Genomic DNA, 21,158 nt, shown 5'->3' with positions numbered 1-21,158 from the left:
TGGCTTATTTCCATGAGTGTAAGGTCGGCTTCCTGTTAAGATTCATTTAGCCGACCACAAATTCAGAAGGTTTTCCAGTTCATACAAGTTTACATTTGTCATTTCGGGGCCTTTTAAAGCTTACTTTGCGGTATAGGTTTGGACATTGTTGAAGGCAGTACGATGACCTTTAGTTGTTAACTTCTACATTTATGGTCTCTGGTTGAGAGTTGCATCATTGGGAATCAAACGACTTCTTCATTTTTTATAAATTCGAATGTTCACTTCTATGCTATTACTGTCTATCTTTATATATTAATTTCACTTTTCCAAGGTGAAATTTAAAATAAAAATAAGAAGATGTGGTATGATAGCACATGATGTAAAAATACGGAAAATTTTGCATGATAGCCAATGAGATCCACCAAAGTTCAAATCAAATGAATATAAGCAATTACAGGCAACCGTATGGCTATCAAATTCCCTGCCTAGTTTCTTTTACAAGATCTTCTTTCAATCAAAAGACACTATTTCAAATGATAACCTTTCATTAATTGATAAATAATATTCTTTGGCTTATTTCCATGAGTGTAAGGTCGGCTTCCTGTTAAGATTTATTTAGCCGACCACAAATTCAGAAGGTTTTCAAGTTCATACAAGTTTACATTTGTCATTTCGGGGCCTTTTTTAGCTAACTTTGCGGTATAGGTTTGGACATTGTTGAAGGATGTGCGATTACCTTTAGTTGTTAGTTTCTACATTTATGGTCTCTGGTTGAGAGTTGCATCATTGGGATCAAACGTTATAATAGTTGTGTAACAGCACAACATAAGAAAACAAAAAACTGTAGAACTGAGTTAAAAGTGCTTAACTAATACGATTAACTTACAAGAAGACTAAAGACAAACCTTATTAATAACAGAAAGCTAGTTCAAAGCAAATAACATCAACAAATAATATTTTCCAGACTAAAATATCTACCAGTACACATCCGATGGATTTAGTTATTGATTTATTGATTGATATATGTTTAACGCCACTTTCAGCACTCTTGTGCTATTTCATGAATTTTTGAAATGTGGAGATAGCCGGAGTGCCCGGAGAGAACCACTGACATTCGGTAGGAAAACTAAAACCCTAGTAAATTAAAATTGGAGTCGACCGCACCAGCGTGATTCGAACTCACAACACCAGTGTTGACAGGCTAGTGATATAGTAGTTCGACTACTTAGACTACTCGATCACTGAGGTCTCATTGGATTTAGTGTAAAGACGTTATAAGTAGTCTTAGAAAAAGACATGAGCTTGTGCAATGCAAAATATAAATATCGACGGGATGTAGTTCCGTAAGTGTTTATAGATATAAAGCAATACATATTTATTTATGCTTTAATTTAATTGTAACAAATTTAATGTGAGTACCGATAGAAAAAATATTCACAAATGTCATTACATCTGTTAAATTGATAAACTTTTAGAACAATTGTTTTCAAAAGATTTATGAATTTACATTGATCATATCTGTATTTACAGGCTTAATAAAACCATCCCCGTTAATATTTGATTGTGATAAGATGAGAAAAAGATGAATTGTATATATATGGTCATCTGTGAAGCAGATATTGCATAACATTCAACCAAATTATGATGAATTCCATAAAACCTTCGAAAGATTACTTCAACATTACTATTCATAACCTTTTCTTCAATAGCCCCATCGACGCAACAATATTGGGATAGGAAACGCAGGCCTAGGAATATCTATCAACCAGAAGAAAAATGTAGATCAGGGACACAGCAATGATATTTAGTTCATTTCTGACGATATCATATACTTAAAACATTACTGTGGAAGCCAAATGTATGACTTTTTAAATTGATATCTTGTTTATTTCTTCGTTATTCATTGAGTAACTTACCATGGAATTTGTCAAAACAGAATACGAATTATCTAATTATTTCAATTGTACATGAACTAATGATTTAGGGTAAAAAAATCAGAATACTTTCAATGTTTAAAAACTTTTATTCTTTTGAACAAGCTATGTTATGAACTAGTACTCGTCTGTGAGATAACGTATAGCACGAATCCTTGTCTCTTCGGTTTTTTTTATGTTTTTTTTTTTGTTTCTTTTTTTTTTACATTGACTATAAGATTGTAAACTAATTAAATTTGAATTCTCTAACATGACATTTCAACAAATAAATGTTGTTGAAATGAGACAGAATCATTTATCATTTTTGTTTATACAATTTTGATTCGGACAGGTAGCTTTTGATATAACCTTGGAGTTTAGTACACTAGTACTGTGATTAAAATAGAATATAAGGATATAAGGAAATTGTTTGTAATTTGTTGATCTTTTCATGTCATACAATAAGGGGAATTTTCTGGTAAAAGCGTGTGAAACGATTTGGTAGTTGTTTGTTTGTACATTACTTGATATTTAAAACTTTCTAAACGAACGCTTGAAATGAGATATAAATGGATTCTATGAATAGAAACTGTGTGTTTACATGACATCGTTTAACAGTGCAATCAACTGAAATAGTAACAAAAGAGCAACACGTTAGATATAGTTATTTCTGTGACAGTGCGAAACAAACTTGGACATTGAAAATCGTAACATGATAAAAACCAGACTATGAGATATTAAATGTGTTATAATTGTTTCTAATCTTTGGGACAATAAAAGTTTTTATATTTCAATCCGTATTATTCGATATGCAAAATATCTTTGCCCAGTGTTGTCTCACAATAATAAATGAACAAACATCTTAAGGAAATGATAAATATATTATTCAAAAGCATTTCAATAAATATGAGGCAGAATAAAAATGTTAAAAAAAGTATTACCAAAACTACCGTGATCAAGGGTAATTTCAAAAAGGGATGAGACCATTAAACCTGGCAATATCAAACGCTCAAACGATATCAACCAACAGAACAAATAGAAAAAAAGTGTCAATTTCTTACTTGATACAGGCATTTCTCAAATAAATGATTGGTTATACCTGGTTTTGAAGCAAGCTAAACCGCCCATCTGTTTGACAGTTGTTTAATGTTCCGTTATATTGACAAAAACATGCATAACCCTAAACATACAAAATTGGTTAACGTGAAAATTATTGGGATACATTAAAACATAATTAAAAGTTATTGCTCTACGACTATGATCATTTGTTCTGTACTTATATGTTTGCATTGCACAAGAATATGGTCTTCTCTGCTGTTCATGACGAATTTATACTAAATTCTTTTGATGTGTAGTGATTGATATTTTACAATTTGATACATGACTTTATAAAAGTTGCTTTTGCGGAATTTTCTCACTGTGTTGAAGACCCATTGTTAGCATTGGGCTGTGTTCTGCTCTTTGGTCGGGTTGTTGTCACTTTGACACATTCCCCGTTTCCATTCTCATTTTTATTTATCTTTCAAAAAACTTTCAGTATCTGCAGGTACTCTCATATTGGTACTTTGAGTCATAGTTGTTTTCTTTTTATTGTCGATCTGATTGGTCAAGGCTTTTTGAACTGATTTTTGTACTTTTTTTATGTTGTGCTCTTGGCATATTGTCCAATGTTAGGGAGGGTTGGATCCTATTATAATATATATATATAATATATATATATATACAAGTCTAAATTGAAAACAACGTTCAATCCTATGATTGCGTTGGATAAAAAAACGCAATTTTTATACGTGTGCATGCAAAACAAATTTCTTGGTAGAGGGGTCTAAATACAGCACAAATAACATTTTCCAAAAGACCAAAAAAGTGAAAAAGTATATTGTAACAAAACGCATTTGACTAGCAGGTCGAACAACTGATGTTCTTTAGCCCTGCTGACTGCCATATATATATATATATGCTTGCGCAAATTTGCAGATTTAACATTGTTGTGCTGATATTTAGAGTAATTATGTATATATATAATTTTTTTTTTTCTACAAGTCTAAATTGAAATCAACGTTCAAACCTATGATTGCGTTGGATAAAAACCGCAATTTTTATACGTGTGCATGCAAAACAAATTTCTTGGTTGAGGGGTCTAAATACAGCACAAACAACATTTTCCAAAAGACCAAATGAGTGAAAAAGTATATTTTAAAACGCATTTGACTATCAGGTCGAACAACTGATGTTCTTAAACCCTGCTGACTGCCATTGGCGATTACCAAATAAACGGATCACAAGATGTAACAAAATAGATCTTATTATTAATTTATTACCAAACAGAAAACAATAAACTTGCAGATAAGATGGTATACCGCAAACATGAGGTGCAAAAATGTGTACACCATATCCGGATTTCGACAATTAAGGTCTCTTCAGTGATGTTAGAAATCGAAACGGTATTTGGAAGGCCATATAATTTACCTCAATTTAGGATAGACTCTTGAATTTGGAAAGAGTCACAACAGAATGAAAGGATCATATAAACCCGAAGGCAAATATAATACAAGCCCAAACGAAAAAATATAAACAAGTCTAAATTGAAAACAACGTTCAAACCTATGATTGCGTAGGATAAAAACCGCAATTTTTATACGTGTGCATGCAAAACAAATTTCTTGGTAGAGGGGTCTAAATACAGCACAAACAGCATTTCCCAAAAGACCAAATGAGTGAAAAGGTATATTTTAACAAAACACATATATATGAGTGTGTTAGTGTGTTTCTGTCGCAAACCAGAAGCCTATAATTCAGTGATTGTATTTTGTTGCTGTATATCAGATTTGTATTTCGTTTATTGTTTTGTACATTAATCTGTTACCGGTAGTTTTTCTTGTTTGTACTTTTTTACATTTGCCATGTCGGGGCCTTTTATAGCTTGCTATGCAGTTTGAGTTTTGCTCATAGTTGAACGCCATATGATGATGTAGAGTTTTATATATAAATAATTTTATTTGATCTCTTATAGAAATTTTCTCATCGGCATTCACACCCCCTATGTTTATTTAGAAAAAACCATAGAGATCGAGTAACATGAATCTTACCGATGACAATGATAAAGACAATTGTTCTGGAAGGGGAAGCAACACCTACTCAATTAAATAGCGAGAAGTTTGTAAGTTACATTCAATTTTAGTCACAATCGAGGTAAAAACGAAAATATGGAAGATACGACAGTTGAAAAATATCCATAGTTATCTGTGACAAATATATTACAAAACATCAGCCAAATCATGATAACGTCCGATATATATGAGAAGGGATGACTACAAATTTTTCCATTTCAGATCAATAAAAATGACCTTAAATTTGGAAAACGTAGGTGTCGAACAATCGATGTATCAGGCCTACACTGTAATACCATCAATATTTTCTTTAAATCTTTTTATTCTTCTAAACTAGCGATGCTATGTACTGGGATTCATTTGTGTTAAAAAAAAAACAAATAGAGCGGTTTTTTTTCGACGAAAAAGACAAAAAAATAAGATATATTTTTTTTTTCAAATATTTATAAAAGCAGAATATAAACATAATATTCAGCTATTGCCAGTCAGTTTTGTTCAAGTTCGTCAAAATAAGCTAAAAACATTTCTGATGTATTATGGACTTGCAAGTAAATAATTCAACTTCACTTGAATCTGTTTTCATGCAACCTTTAATTTAGCCTTTACTGGAGATGGCCAAGCAAGTGTTACAGTAAGTGGTTCATTCATTAACAAGAAAAGAATGTCAATATTGAAAAGTGAAACAATGGAGACAACTGGAACAACAATTTCTTTGACTAGTCCAGACCACAAAATTTTTTTTATTCTATACCATGAAATCAAACAGACCTAAAAAAAAATCCTTATACAATTGCACGTGCTTTATTGTCTATTTATTTTTTTTTTTATTTTTTATGACCGTCGGTTGTCTTCGGAGGTCATCTCGATGGATAATTAGATGGCGATTAGTCTTAAATACGCACGAAATGCTGATACATTATAACAAGCCCATGCATTATTAGGTGTTTCTTTTGTACTTTTTGTAATTTGAATGAACGTTTTAGTATGTTATAAATCAAATATGAGAATTAAGGTCGTATCGGTGAACATTAATTTGACAGCTTATGCCCCTTTAAAATCATATATATTTTAAAATTATTATTAATGATTTTTCTTAGATGACATGCTAACAAGTTTCATTAGATGTGTTCATATGTTTATTTATATAATTTCAATTTGGACAGGTAACTTTTCAAATAACCGTTAGAAATAGAACATTAGTGTTTTAATTAATAAATTTGGAAATTGTTGATGTGTTTGCATTATACAATATTAGGGGAACTTTTCGGAAATAGCTTGTTAAAATGATTTGGACCACCAGATGAGTGTTTTCGTGTATTTTGTACAGTTGCTTATTTTTTTACACATTCTACACGAATATTTGAAATAAAAACAATTGAAATCTAAAACAAATAAACACTTTATATATAGTAGTTGATCGTATTATAAAACAGAAAGCCAACATGTTGCAATTAGAAATGGTTAAACAGAGCACAAAAAATATCATGGAAGGTCAGTTACAGATAAAAAAAAATTACCTGCAAAAATAGTAGGGTCCATGGGAACATACAAAATCGTCTCATGAAAAAAGACAGTTCATGTAATAAAATGCGAAAAAAAGAAAAACAAAGTTCACACATCACATTGAAACAAACATCGTGAAAAACGAATCCGACAACAACGCAGATTGTCTAAACGTTAATTACATTAGGGCGTATATGAAAATTTGAAGCGTTAGCAGATCCTGTTCCACAAGTTGTTCAGTACATGTTGAAGACAAGTAAAAGTTCAATGATGAAAAGTCATCAAAGATACAAGGGGGATAATGCAGAACGTGTTTTTCGTCTGCACAATAAGTCGTTAATATTCATTGACAGGTGAATAGATTCATAGTGGTTATCCATTAAGAACACGTGTTGTCGTTTCTGGCATGTATTTACGAAGCAGTGTACTGCGACCTGTTAGAGTGAATCAAATATTGAAACATTACCACCAAAAATCCTCATTAGATTTCTTGATCCACAAACCTTCTTTTATGTAAAGACTGAAAGTAAGGCAATTTCGGAAGAACAGGTTAACAAGAGAAATAAACGATCCGAAAAGTATAAACAAAAATTATCAAGATTTCATGTTTTTTAATTGTATCGCCGTTTACATGTTTTACATCTTGAGCATCCTAATCCATCATCCTCCTGTGGTTCACATCCAGTACATGGTCTGTCATTTGCGTAGTCGGTTATAGGACAGAGTGGCGGTCTGTTACATCCTAAAGCTACAATGTGAAATATTAAACTAAATCCTGGAATTTTCAATAAAACGTGATATGATATATTCTAATGTTCGAATGAAATTGGTATTCAATTTCCTAACATTAAAAGCCGTTTAAACTTTTAACTGATAATTTCCGTCGATGTGTGACGTCAATTCTGAAGAAGATTGTTTTTTCATTTATTTATATAATTTCAGCTCAACCTGTGTCGAACATCTTGTTTACTGAAGGACAATAATAATGCATTATTTTCATGTTGTATAAGTTTATCTGTCTCATATTTTTCATAGTGATTTGTTATCATCGAAAGATCTACTTGCACTTTAATGTGTTCTAACTGTTGAGTTGTTAAAAATGCCTTTTTACTATCGATATCGAAGGTTTCAATATATAACCTTTATTTCAACAAACAAATGAATGTCGATTTAAATCCAGGCTTAATGTTTGTCTGCACAAATCAAATGCAATTGAACACCAGTGACATATTTTATCATATGAATGTGACGAAAAAAAATGTAAACAACCTATTATAAATTTCATGTGTCACCTTTCACCAGTAACGCTCAAAGTAGAACATTTGAGAGCCAAGAATATATAAGAGCTGAAACATTTGAAGAGCATAATGATCAAACACGACCTAAAAATAATAGCCAAAATCAATCTAAGGTCGAAAAATCCTTATATATGTGAAACTTGTCATCACATTTGAGAGCCAAGAATATATAAGAGCTGAAACATTTGAAGAGCATAATGATCAAACACGACCTAAAAATAATAGCCAAAATCAATCTAAGGTCGAAAAATGCTTATATATGTAAAACTAGTCATCACATTTGAGAGCCAAGAATATATAAGAACTGAAAAATTTGAAGAGAATAATGATCAAACACGACCTAAAAATAATAGCCAAAATCCATCTTAGGTCGAAAAATTCTTATATATTTGAAACTGGTCACAACAGAAAACATTTGTTTTCATTTAACAAATGTAAAATTATTTCAACAACCGAATATTTTACAAAATTAATAGACTTTTTATAGATTTTTCTTACCAACCCTACAGAATTTCATTCCAAATATAAAACAACTTTTTTCTAAGATCTTAAAGTGACCTACATTGGCTTAACGTCCACGTTTTTTTGGTACCGGGAGTATATATTATTGTTCCATTGGCAATCATACCTCTTTTTTTGTAATTTTCATATTATAAAAAAAAAATACTCAAAACAACCAGGCTTCAGATTTAGTACACCAGACGTTCATTCCTTGCTTCCTACACATTGCTTTGATTGACTAGAAAGTAGAATATTACTACAATTTTTTTCAGCTATGTTTGCCTTTCCCTCATTCAGAGATAGTGTGAAGCATTTGAAATGGGAATTCACGATAGCGTACGTAATTTGTATTCTGACCTATAGACTTCATTGTTTTATTGAATAGTTAGGTTGCTGTTTAATTGATTTGTCACCACATTTATATTAATGTCATAATAAAATATATTGAAAAATTACTTACGTGGAGGAGTCACTGTTTCAAAGAAAAAGAAAAACAAGTTTTAAATGCTAACAAAAAAAAAGTAGTGAACAATTTCGAACTACTGATTCAAATATTCAATTACACACTATTAACTTCTACAGATAATGATTTCTGAAATTTACCAACATCTCTGTTTCGTTCAGCATGTTTACTGACAGTAAAAAATATAACAAAAATACCGAAATCCATGGTATATTGAAAAAGGGGAAGTCTAAAAAACCGACAAAATCACACGTTATCAAACAACGGATCAAGTGAAAAACAACTATTACATTCTTGACTTGGTACAGGGATTTTTCGAGGAAAATGGTGGGTTAAACCTGGTTTTATAGCTAACTTAACCTCCAACCTGTATGAAAGTTTTTCATAGTTCCGTTATATTGACAAAATTAGGTAAGCAACCTAAACAGACATAATAAGTAAATGTGACAATAATTTGGATCTAGCAGCCAAAAGTGTGTAAACATACATCACAAATGACTAACAATATTAAAAACAAACATACAAATAATTCTTACAAAATGCAGGGTCAAGGTATTAATATAAACGGTGCACATTTAATTGCTCAAATGCACATAACGACGATAAATGTCTCCTGCTTTTTTAATACTCGAGGTCAAAATATCTCAAACGCAGTTCTAGACTCTATATGGTTATACCTTATTAACGTTGTTTGTTAAAGTTTCCATGAATTTGAAAAATATATACATATGATCGGTAATACCTTCTGCATATATGTTATAAAAGTAACACAAAATTTTGAAATGATTTGAGGAAGGAATTTCCCATTTTCATTACAATAAGAACATTTTAATAAAAACCATGCAATGAAATCATTCGTACTGATGATGGCTTACAAAGAGTTATATATTTCCGCAAGTAATTATTTCGTTCTTGAAGTTAAAAAAAATCAGCTCGAAATATAACTTCGAGAGAACATAAATGTTTTTGCAACATTAACATGCCTGCATTATTAGTAGTTTTAGACAATAAATGATTTTAAAAAACCTGGATCCTTTTCATAACCACTTACATTGTAAATGCTACAAACGTATGTATATACTCTTCCGCTTCAAATTTTACAACTCTGATATCACGTGGTTTTACTTGTTCCGCTGGCTGTAAGCGTTTGATTTTATCAGTTTTTATGGACCTTCCCTATTTTAGTTTGCCTAGGAGTTAGGTATTTTTGTTATACTTTTTATCATTCTAATTTTGGTTGAGAGCTATCCAAATTTTTACTTTTTCTATTGCTTGTATCATTTAATATTCGTATGTTTTGACGTATCTATATTATCCTGTAGATTCTAATATGTGTCATCCTCTGTTTGTATTACGCCTAACATGTTTCTACACGTCTAACCTTTTCCCCACATACACATCAAAGGGGAATATCATTATAATAAGAAATGAATAAAATTATTTTTCAAACATCCAAATAGGTATCTAAGTACTAGTACTTTTTTTTCTAAAGACAACTTCAAAGAAACATTATTAAATAAAAATAGATGAAAATGTTGCATCCAAACTCGTGTGCATTATCTGGTTTACAGTTGTCTCATTGACAATCATGCCACGTCCTCATTTTCAAATAAACGGAATATATCATATAGAAATTAAGTCATATTAATGTACTCTTTGTATACTTTTAATTTTCTATTGTTTAACCAGACATGTTATGTAATATGATATGTCTAATCATGTAAATTTTGTTTTATCAATTAACTTGTTTTACTTACGTAATTTCGCTCTCTGATCTGTTAAAAATAAAAGTTCATATTTGTTATTACCATAAATATGCGACAAACCAGTCGTTGTGTTAGTAATTGATGATAAACAAGACTGTCAAAGATATTGTTATACAGGTATCCAATTAAGTGTCTGAATATGTAATATAGATAGAATTTATGTATTATTATGAAGTCGATGCGTAATTGGATGAAAGCTGGTACTACACAATGTAAATAAACTCATCATAGATACCTGTATTAAAATTATGTACGCCAGACTCGTGTTTCGTCAACACAAGACTCGTTTCTAAGTTTCAACTAAATTTCAACCTTCGTATTAGTGAAATGTCTCTTTGAAAGGTATATTTTAACAGCTTCTTGAAGGTGGATAAGGTAAAGAATATGGCCATTGTGGTCTGCTTATTCTGACAATCATAACGATTTGTTCGTGTCAAAATAATTGATATTGATGCATCCTCAATATTTAAACTTAATTAAGGTGCAGGTTTATGTGGTATTCGTGTTGCTCAGTATTTGTTTTCTATGTTGTGTTTTGTGTTTTGTGCTTTGTGTTGTTTGGTCCTTTTCCTTTTTTTTGCAATGAATTATCAGTTTGTTTTTGACTTATGAGTTTGAATATCACTTTGATGTCTTTTGTCTCTATTATGCAAGCCCCTTTAACCTAGACAATTGTGTTAAGAATTATTTTTGTCGTAACATAATTGTCGATTATGCAAGCATACTATGTCATTAGTTTTTGCAATCTTTTGAAGTAATTATACATATAATTAGACATACACATTTCGATTACAATCTATGTCAATCTTTAATAGTTTCTATGTGTAAAATTTGATACAGAAAGATCTCATTTAAAATATAAAAATAAAGAAGCAACGTTTTATAAGTATCTCCACTCCTGGTCTCAATCTTATTAAAATTTCACGTGCTATAACTGCATGAAGAATAATTTTTATGTTGTTAATTGGGTATGAATTTCAATCACGATTTGTTCTACTCGGGCCCAATTGCCTTTAATTCTTTATTTATTTGTTTGATAATATTTTTTCTCTAATTCTATGGAAATTTATCCCTTTCTGAACCCATTGTATAAAAAATTTAATCAACGTGTGGTTGCCGGTGATCTCAGAAGATGATTGGATGATTTTAAGGGTCATAACCTTTATCAGCACACTAGATGAATCAAAATATGGCAACAGGTGTTAATGAAATTGACAACTTCATGGAATGTGGAAGGCACTCGAAGGGGATTTTCGTTAAACAAAATATAAAAATTTATTTTTTAATCATTAAAGAAAAACAGATTCTTACATAGTTACTCGTGGATTATAAGATTTATACAATCTCAATAGTTAAATTATAAATTTTAAAGTCCTCGCCGAGGCTCGGACTTTAAAATTGATAATTTAACTATCTTGATTGGATAAATCCGATAATCCACTGGTATCAATGTAAGAATCTATATGTATGTAGTCGCAGTTAATACTAGACCGATATCGTGGCAGGACCTCACATAGTACGGCGCTTGTCTAATTAAAGATTTGCTTAATATATTATCTGGAAGTTATTCTTTAACTTTTAGGAACTACTTACAATGTATTGCATTTAAAGACAAAAAGACACGATTTACATTAAGAAAATAGGAGCTTCATACAGGTTTATAATAGCAGATAAATTTCATTAATATGCGTTAGATTAATGAGAAACACATATATTTTCAAAATATCCGCCACATGCATGTATGAAAGTACTTGTAAGTTTAAACAATACAAATACTTGAAGTAGAAAACTATATTTTACCCAGAAGAAAAGCTTTTGAAATCGGTTGTGACATTTTATGATTTGTCAATGAACTGAAAGTGATGTGATATTGAGAAAAAAATTCTTTATGTGGGAATGCTGTACATAGCTTATTATTGGACCCCTGTTTTGAAGTGATTAAAACATAAGGGCACAGATTATTGTTAATCTAACGATTTGTTGTAAAGATACGCCGAGAATGTCAAAAAACTGAACGAAGTGACTGATGGAATTCATTTGTTAATGATATGACATTCAAAACGTATTTCTTTTCAAAATATTAAAGTTAAAGTTCAAATAAAACTTTATACTTACAATTTTGTCCTCTAGCTGTTGAAAGAAAGAGAATTGTATGATTAAAAAGGTAAACATACATGCGATTCTTTATTACAATTTTAGAATCTTAGATATTGCAATTGCCTATTACTTCAATTATAAGGCACAACATACTAAATCGACGTATTTTATCTACATTCAATTCAGTATTTAAAAACCCTTAGTTTAATTTGATTTGGAATCACCAGATGTATATCAGCGTACGAATATTTTTAAACACATGCAGGTAAACATTTTTGAAATACAACGTGCCTTAGTTATGTAGTCAAATTGTTCGCACTAGATTAGTTCAATGTTATCAAACAATAGCAATATGATCAAGAAATGAAAATATAATTGATGTGTTAGACGGTGTAAGTAAAAAAAACTTGGATGTTTTATAATCACCAAGTACGAGGTATACTGACAAAATAAAACGTTAGGACTCAACACGGTCTCATTTACGAAATATTCACAAAAACAAAACTGATTCCAATATTTAACATGCTGTAGTCTGTTTTGTTAAATAAATGATTCGTTCATGACATGCTCTATACTCATTTTAACAGGCATTATATTTGTCAACATGTATTGTACACCGAGTGTCGGACAGATGTAAAATGTTTATAAAACATACCCAAAGAATATGGCATGAAAAAATTATTTCGATTCAGAATTTGAAGTGAACCTATAAAATACTTTTGAATGGCAGCCAGTTTGAAGTGACAAAGCCAAAATTTATAAATCCATTCGTTTAATGACTAAAATATTAATTGATACATGTAAAGTACCATTTAGAATGAATTATTAAATTTCTTTGCAGCCACCACCACCCAAATGTCAATTTCAACCTCTATCGTTTCTGCAAAAACAACTGACGTTTCATTTTTGATTGTGCCGTCACGCGCGTGCCCAATGTTACATAAATACATACCGACAAATAAAGCTGATGTAAATGTTCCTGAACAAACATCACAAATTGATGGTTCTGTTAAAAACGTTCCTGTAAGTAGAAGTTTAAGAAGTGAACTATATTTTTTTTTATCTTATATCAGTCGATAATAATAACAAATTTTAACATTGATAATGAAATAACAAATAAAAAGTTTCTTGTACTGTTGAGTTTACTCGTTGTATCATTCTTTAATTCGGTCATTGTAAACAGTCACCATCACGAATTGGTTCACCGTAACGATATACTTATATTCCGACTCACTGGCGACATGTTTACGCAATGTCACATCTTTGGGATCCAAAATGGTCGTCGGATTTACAAATTAACGATTTTGAAATTTTGACTGACGGTGGATTGGATAATGCATATATAGACGGACATCCTTACCGTGTCGTGTCGACGCAATCGGTCTAGTTTCTTGTGAAATGTATACTTCCTTTTAGTTTTATTTTTACCTTGATTTGTATCTTGAGATTTGAACATATATAAACTGTAGCCTCTAATTCATTAGGTTTACTTACTGTAAGGTGTTACATAAACAAATATTATTCGAGCAGTACGGTCATATAGGGTGTGTTTAACGCATCTGTATCTATTTCCATTCCTGTAAAAATAATATTGATGAATGGAATTATTATGATGACTGCTTTAAGGTTGTACTTAGGTGATCTGAGGTGAAATTAAATAGATTAAGAATTTAAAATTGATATTCTAAGTTTGAAGAGTATTAGTTAAGGATCAAAATAAGCTAAAATATTGATAGGTCATGGGGCTCCTTTTCGAGATTTTTGATTTATAATATATGGCGGGAAAAGGCTGACTCGGACTTTTACCTTATATTTGCATTGGTATTATTTGGGTCTCAAATCAAGAAAAAAAAATCAAGAATCCGCTTAAATTTTGTTAAATGACCTTTTATGAGCTATTAAGTCTTATATGAAAACATAAATGGATGTTATGAGGCAAAATGTTTTACCTTGTGTCGTATGGAAAAACACCAAGGAGTCCGAACATCTGACACAAATTCTAAAACCTCACCTAAGAACATCCTTAAGCAATATCCAGAAAAGCGGATTCACGAAATTTATAAAGTGTTATTTTCAGTTTTTATATGATTTTAATATGTGGATGAATTAATACATACGTGTTAGTACCATTGTAAAATAAAATAATAAAAAATAATACTAAAAAAACACAAAAAACGTAAGTAAGGGTTTTTCTGAGAGAACAAATATAAAAATAGTTAATTCATAAAGCATGCGGACCTGTCTGTGTGGCATAGCATGAAGAATGCTTTGAGAAAGATGAAATGTGAAATTTGAGTTAGAAAACAGATGAGACAGCCTTTAAACATGTTTAATCCTGCCACATTATTATAAGCCTGTCAATATCAGGGAACCAATAATTCTTAGTGGCTGCCTACCCTTAAAAAAATAATTGTATTTTTGTTCATAAATCAGACCAATGCACTGCTCGTTAGACATGTTATAAGTGTGCCACATGTTGTATTATAACTGATCACACGATATTGTTATTGTCGTATGGTGGCCTAAGATTGCATAAACCAATTTCACTTGAAATTGAGCGGATAGTCGGGCTAGGGCATTTTTACCATATCCCATTAATTTCAAATCTAAACAATAAAAGCCAATCGAAATGCAAAAAAATAGTACTCATATAGCGTTCATAATATATACTATATACTATATAACGTATGCTAAGTTCAAACATAGTCGTCAAAGTCGACATAAAAAGGATAAAGAGACATTAAGATATGAAAAAAATAAAATCACAGACACTGATTTTGAATAAGATCAGGCACAGGAAAATGCAATTTTCCAAACATCTTTTTAAGATTTCAACAGTACTGCCCATCTTAATTGCAACCTATTAACTCAAACAATAGAATAACTTACAATAAAGTCAGTATAGAAAAAAACATTTATTTTTTAATAACCGTTTAACAAACAACATAACTCACAAAAGAAACTTTAACATCCCCGCCCCTACTCCGAATAAAAATTCACCCAATCAATCAACCATACAAACAATTGTTTAAACACAATTGTTATAGCTAATACCGTTTAAAAGTATTTGTATAGTAAAGAAATAAATTATATTGATAGAGATTTGCACAAAAAGTCATATTATAATCTAAGCTGACAAGTGAAAATGAACGCTGAGACGTAAAACGGATAATTGGGTTTTGAAGCAGTGCTAAACAAAAACCTTTCAAATCGGTGTTCTGAACGTCATTGGAACTATCAATTATGAAGGGGTACCTAACAATTCAATAGTGAAGCAATCAAAAATATATACTATTTTAAAAATCTTTGGTTTGAGCCTCATTGGAAATATAAATCTACAGGCATATATTGTTAGAAAATTTTGAACTGCACAAATAATCAACAGCTTGAGTTTTGATGTAAATCAGCTAACCGGTAAATTGCAAACTACATGTATCTCAAGTCAATTTGCTCGGCCATTACATATGACAATTGAATGGAATACACTTGTATAATTGAAAAATGATGTAACACTTTATTTATATAAAACATGTTGCAGAATTATAAGTTAGTTTTACAAACTGTATACTGTCATGATGCTTTCTAAGCTTTCATTTGGTGATTGAATGGAATTATAAGAACGCATTTATAAGGTATATAAATGTTTCGTTTTTGAAGAAGGATTCAAATTTGTTTGTTTGTATAGTTCGATGATCCAATGTATAGTGAAAGGGTAACAAAACAAATCACAAAATCTCAGAAAGTTCATGTGCGTGATATATGGATTATGTAAACCATAGGTATCACATAAATGGTAAACAAAATAGTAATTCCATGACTTCTTCCAACCGGAAGTAATACCCTTGTTAGATGTCCGTTTTTCTGTTCAGATCAATCACGTTCTATCGGATGAGGTTCCGTCTAGGATAAGTGCCGCGTTCTCTGAACGCTAAAACATGTAAAACGAGTTTTTAAAATATATATATATATATGAGTCGATATGTGGCATGTTGCAATGCAAAGGGTATTCTTCTATCCAACTAAGCCATATTTTACAAGGCAGTCAAAATTTACTACCTTTCATCCCGATCGATCTTACTTTGCAAAACCTTACTTTTCTATTAATTCTTAATTTTATTTCGACCAGTATACTATTGAATAATATGCCACTGGATGTTAAACAAGCATAACTTAATCATGGAAAAGGTAATCCTCGCTATTATTCCATGTTTACCATAGAAAATCAAAGCATATTAGTAGTAAGCCTACTTTGGATCTGCCGCTAGCATCAAATTCTTCATATTATTAATTATCAGGACCCTAACTAGGGACGGGTACTGTAAGAAGTGAAAGAGTTAGTGTTGTAGTGTTTATGTGTAATTTTTCTTACCTGACTACAAGAAAAGCTCCAAGTCTTGTGTAACATTCTCTTAATTCTTCTCCTCCATTTACCGATAAAATTGATGTATTTGTACATGAAAATGTGTATGTATTTTGTTCATCAACGTAAGTGCCTCTATTGATTCGAGAACATGGGTGGCTACACAATGCATTTACTGAAAAAAAGAATGGTAAGCATGTTTGTGTGATGTATTCAAATACATAATATGTGTAACAACTTAAAGTAACTGTTTGGCTTCATCATTATGCTATCTCTTTAAAATTATTTCATGATTCGTTATTTAAAGTTATGACAAAACAGTTTATCCCAGCGTCTTGAAATGCCAATTTAATAAATTCTTGGAAACAGAATCGGGTGCCTATTCGAAGTAAAACGTTTGAATAAACAGCATATGTATAAAACAATAATGAGATGGGCATGATAACAAATAAGATAACTATCCACCAGAGACCAAATAACGTGAGTGTTAGCAATTATACTTAAGGGCCATCGTACATTCTTTAAAAATAAGCATACCACAATCAATATAGTTAGCTAATAAAAGCCCCAACATTACAATACGTAAAACAATGATTAAGATATATATCATCACACATCTAACATATTTAGTGTAATACACTTCACTTACAGTCTGAGTAAAACATGATATCGTGCAATGCCCCAATGTAGGTATCGACATGATGAATGACGTTTTGTAGAGAAATACATATTTAGATAAATTCGTTTATCAGACAATCAATATAAGTTCAGATAATACAAATATTCAAAGATCTTACAACAGATTTAAGTTTTAAACCTTTAACAATACGACTATTTAAATCATCAATAAGTTAACATGGGTCGTATCTAAATTGTTGGGCTCTATAACCAACATCACATTTAATAATTTAGATGTGATATCCCAGTTGAAATAAAGTTTTACAGATAAAGCAAAACTATAAAACCAAGTTTGTGTATCTATGACACAGTTTAAGGTTTTACGTTATTTTTGGTAACAAAAGCAAAGGGTCCTTTTATTACAATATAAACCATCACTACAGACAAGGGCAAAGGAAACAAGTTCGGAAAAAAGCATCGTATAATGGGACGAAAGGGAACTTCATCGTCATTTTTAATTATCTCATCACACAGAAAAGTAAGTATATCTAGCGTTTTCATTACAAAAGGAGTCTTAATATGAGCTGTAGCAAACACATTTTGCAATCAGATATTTCAAAGGATCATTTAATTGAATAAGAAAACTCCTGTTTGATTAGACTGGTCGGAAGTGTGCATGTAGTGCAGAGAGTAGACAAGTCATAAATTTTATTCAAATTGAAATGATCACGAAAAGCACGTCATTTACATGAAATATCTGCTAAAAATGTTATCTTCAAAAATATTGTATTCAACTATTTGCATGTGCTTTATTAAGAAAGTTAATAAAAAGTTATTTCACTATAGTAAGGCAGCACGTTAAAAATACAGAAATATTAGTTGTAGAATACTTATTGATACTTTTTTTGTTTAAAGCTCTTCATCGTTTTGGTAAGCTTTGGATTTTCAAATTGTTTGGCCTCGAGCATCACTGAAGAGACATTGATTGTCGAATTGCGCATCTGGTGCAGAAAAATTGGTACCGTTTATGTAATTAATAAAAGTCGATTTCAACTATGTTTTCTATATAACTAAGTGAACGATAGTTGATGGGTTTGTGAAGTGTAGGTAGCTTATACATATTAGAGACCTTCAAATGTTCAGAGGAGGTATTAAGGTGAGATGTGGAAATGATGTGACTGTCTATATCTGGATCATTTGTTAAATGCACGTTATCTACAGTTATGAACAGATAATACATGCTATGAGATAATTCTAAGCCATCACATTAGACAGCAGTATAAGCGGAATAACACGTTTTTGAAAAATAATTTAAACAAAGAAGGGATAAATGTTTTCTGCATTTTAGAGAGGATAGACGAAGAAATATATTAGATCTTTAACATTTCGACTCGGACTATATACATAACATATAGTTATATAGAATAGAGAAGTGAAAATGGGGAATGTGTCAAAAAAACAACAACGCGACCAAAGAGCGGAAATCAAACCAAGGTCGCAAATGGGTCTTCAACGCAGTGAGAAAATCCTGCACCCGGAGGCGGGCTTCAGGTGCCCCCTTAACAATAATTTATACTATTTCAGCAAAATGGACGCCACACTAAACTCCTAAACATACAAATGAGCAAAAATCAAAGTGTCAACAATTAAACATTAAAAAGAACTTACCTGCTACCAGAAAGATTACAAAAATAAATACACTGAATGCTGCCTTCACTAACATGTTGACAATTCTGAAGAGAAGATAATACAAATGTAAATAAATATGTGGTATAAAGAATACCAAAGATTCGAGGTTAACATAATTGAAATAATGAAAATCCCATCTAAAAATATTTTGACTACAAATTTGCCAATAGACACCTATCATCGATTAAGTTTATCAACCCTACCCTACCCCTTCCAAATCATAATCAATTCATAAGAAAAGAATAAAATTAATAAAATCAACGTTGTTTAAAAGCACATATTTCTTTATGAAAGTGCATGTTCTCAAATCATTTAAATAATCGATTTAGTTCATTTCGTAAAAAAAAATATTCGTAAAATAGATTAAGCATAAAAAAAAATTAAAATAAAAATGAAGTCAACGATGTTAAAAGCTAATTTTTTATATGAATATCCATTTACCGGAATATTATTTAAGCTCAACCTTTTTTCCTTGTCAGTAACTCAATTCAAAATAGTAATTCGAGAGTCACAAAGTAGACATTTTTGTCGTATCACCTGTAAACTTCAATTTTACAAATTTACAAACCTGTGTGTTATGTTTATTTGTGGTATGAATACATTGTTGTACACACTATATTTATATGTTTCTCATAAACCTCATTATAAGTTTAGGTGCTTTTAGGTTGTATTCAGTGAAGCATTTAATTAGCATACGTCATAATGAAAGAGGCATTTTTATAAAATACTGAAACAATCTATCGTAAGAATGTACGTCTGATATTAATGGATAGTTAATAAGCAAATATACCACAAATTAATGTATCCAGTATCTCGAAGTACTGAGCTAAAGGTATTTGTTATCATGTCATGATAGACCCCAGCAGTGTATTATCACTAATTGTAATTCATACCAGTTGTAAGGTAGATAGGTGTCTTCCGACATCTTATTATTGAAAGTATCAGGAAACAATCGGTCAAGATCCTTCAATGAAATCTGCAAATTTTGGGGAGTAATGTTATTAGTTTGTATGACTTTTCATCTAAATGAAGAGAATTATGTGTTTTATCTTAATATGACGATGTTTTGAAGAAAGAAAAACCAGATTTTTTTGTTGATTCATTTTTGTTGACATTAACTAAAAAAGACGTGAAAGATTAGATAATATAACTTACTTTTATGAAGGTATATGAAGTTAATTTAACTATTTTGTTTAATTGTAGAAAACAATTAATTAAAGAAAAGCGAGTACAGTGACCCCAATGTTTTCTTTCGGTTTTATGAAAGCACATTATATGAGGCATTAAAACCTTGTATACCTTTGGCGCGTCTGACGCGCTTTTTCGGGTTTTTTCGGGTAAGCCTTAACATTTAAAGCCTTAAAAAAAATATCAAAATTTATCGCAGGTCAACTTTGCCTGAGACAGTTTGAACCTTAGCTTCTTAATAATTTCTTAGTTTGTCTGTGAACCTTACTTTTTATAATATTGTTGAAGAAAAAAGCCTGATAAAAACGACATTTTTGCAAATTATTAAAATAATCTATTTTAATCTAGACCCGCCATCAATCTTAGCCAGTTTTTTAATCTTAATAAACTACACGTTGCGTAAATTAGTGGATTGAAGTTTCCCGTCATTTTCATCTTGAACATTGCAATCGGCATTTTCCTTTAAAACGACAAACAGATCTTGCAAATTTACCCCGTGGACTACACTATCTATCCACTGCATATAGTTAAACTCTAAAACTTTGGTATATCTAATATAAAAATAAGAAGATGTTTAAACTTACAATAAATAATGTTTTAGTTATTGTCATAACTGTGCAATATACATGATAACAATAAATGAAATATTAGTTATTGGTTTGCTAAACCC

At 30.8% G+C, this 21,158-nt stretch overlaps 1 protein-coding gene across 1 annotated transcript; it reads right to left on the bottom strand.

The window, feature by feature from the left end:
* Positions 1–6,880: 6,880 nt before the first annotated feature.
* LOC127718683 (uncharacterized) lies at positions 6,881–19,924 on the bottom strand. Its single transcript, XM_052224738.1, has 10 exons — positions 19,869–19,924; positions 19,280–19,344; positions 17,003–17,168; positions 14,128–14,210; positions 13,586–13,654; positions 12,652–12,666; positions 10,528–10,545; positions 8,768–8,779; positions 7,149–7,256; positions 6,881–6,942 (listed from the first exon to the last, which is right to left on the bottom strand). Exons 2-10 carry the CDS (start codon positions 19,332–19,334, stop codon positions 6,881–6,883), a joined length of 588 nt encoding a protein of 195 aa, XP_052080698.1. The 5' UTR covers positions 19,335–19,344; positions 19,869–19,924.
* Positions 19,925–21,158: the final 1,234 nt, after the last annotated feature.

This window comes from Mytilus californianus, unplaced genomic scaffold (assembly GCF_021869535.1).
Source record: "Mytilus californianus isolate M0D057914Y unplaced genomic scaffold, xbMytCali1.0.p SCAF_10, whole genome shotgun sequence".
Taxonomy (NCBI): Eukaryota; Metazoa; Mollusca; class Bivalvia; order Mytilida; family Mytilidae; genus Mytilus; species Mytilus californianus.
Note: the sequence above shows the minus strand (reverse complement) of the source record. Positions and strands in the feature narration are given on the sequence as shown.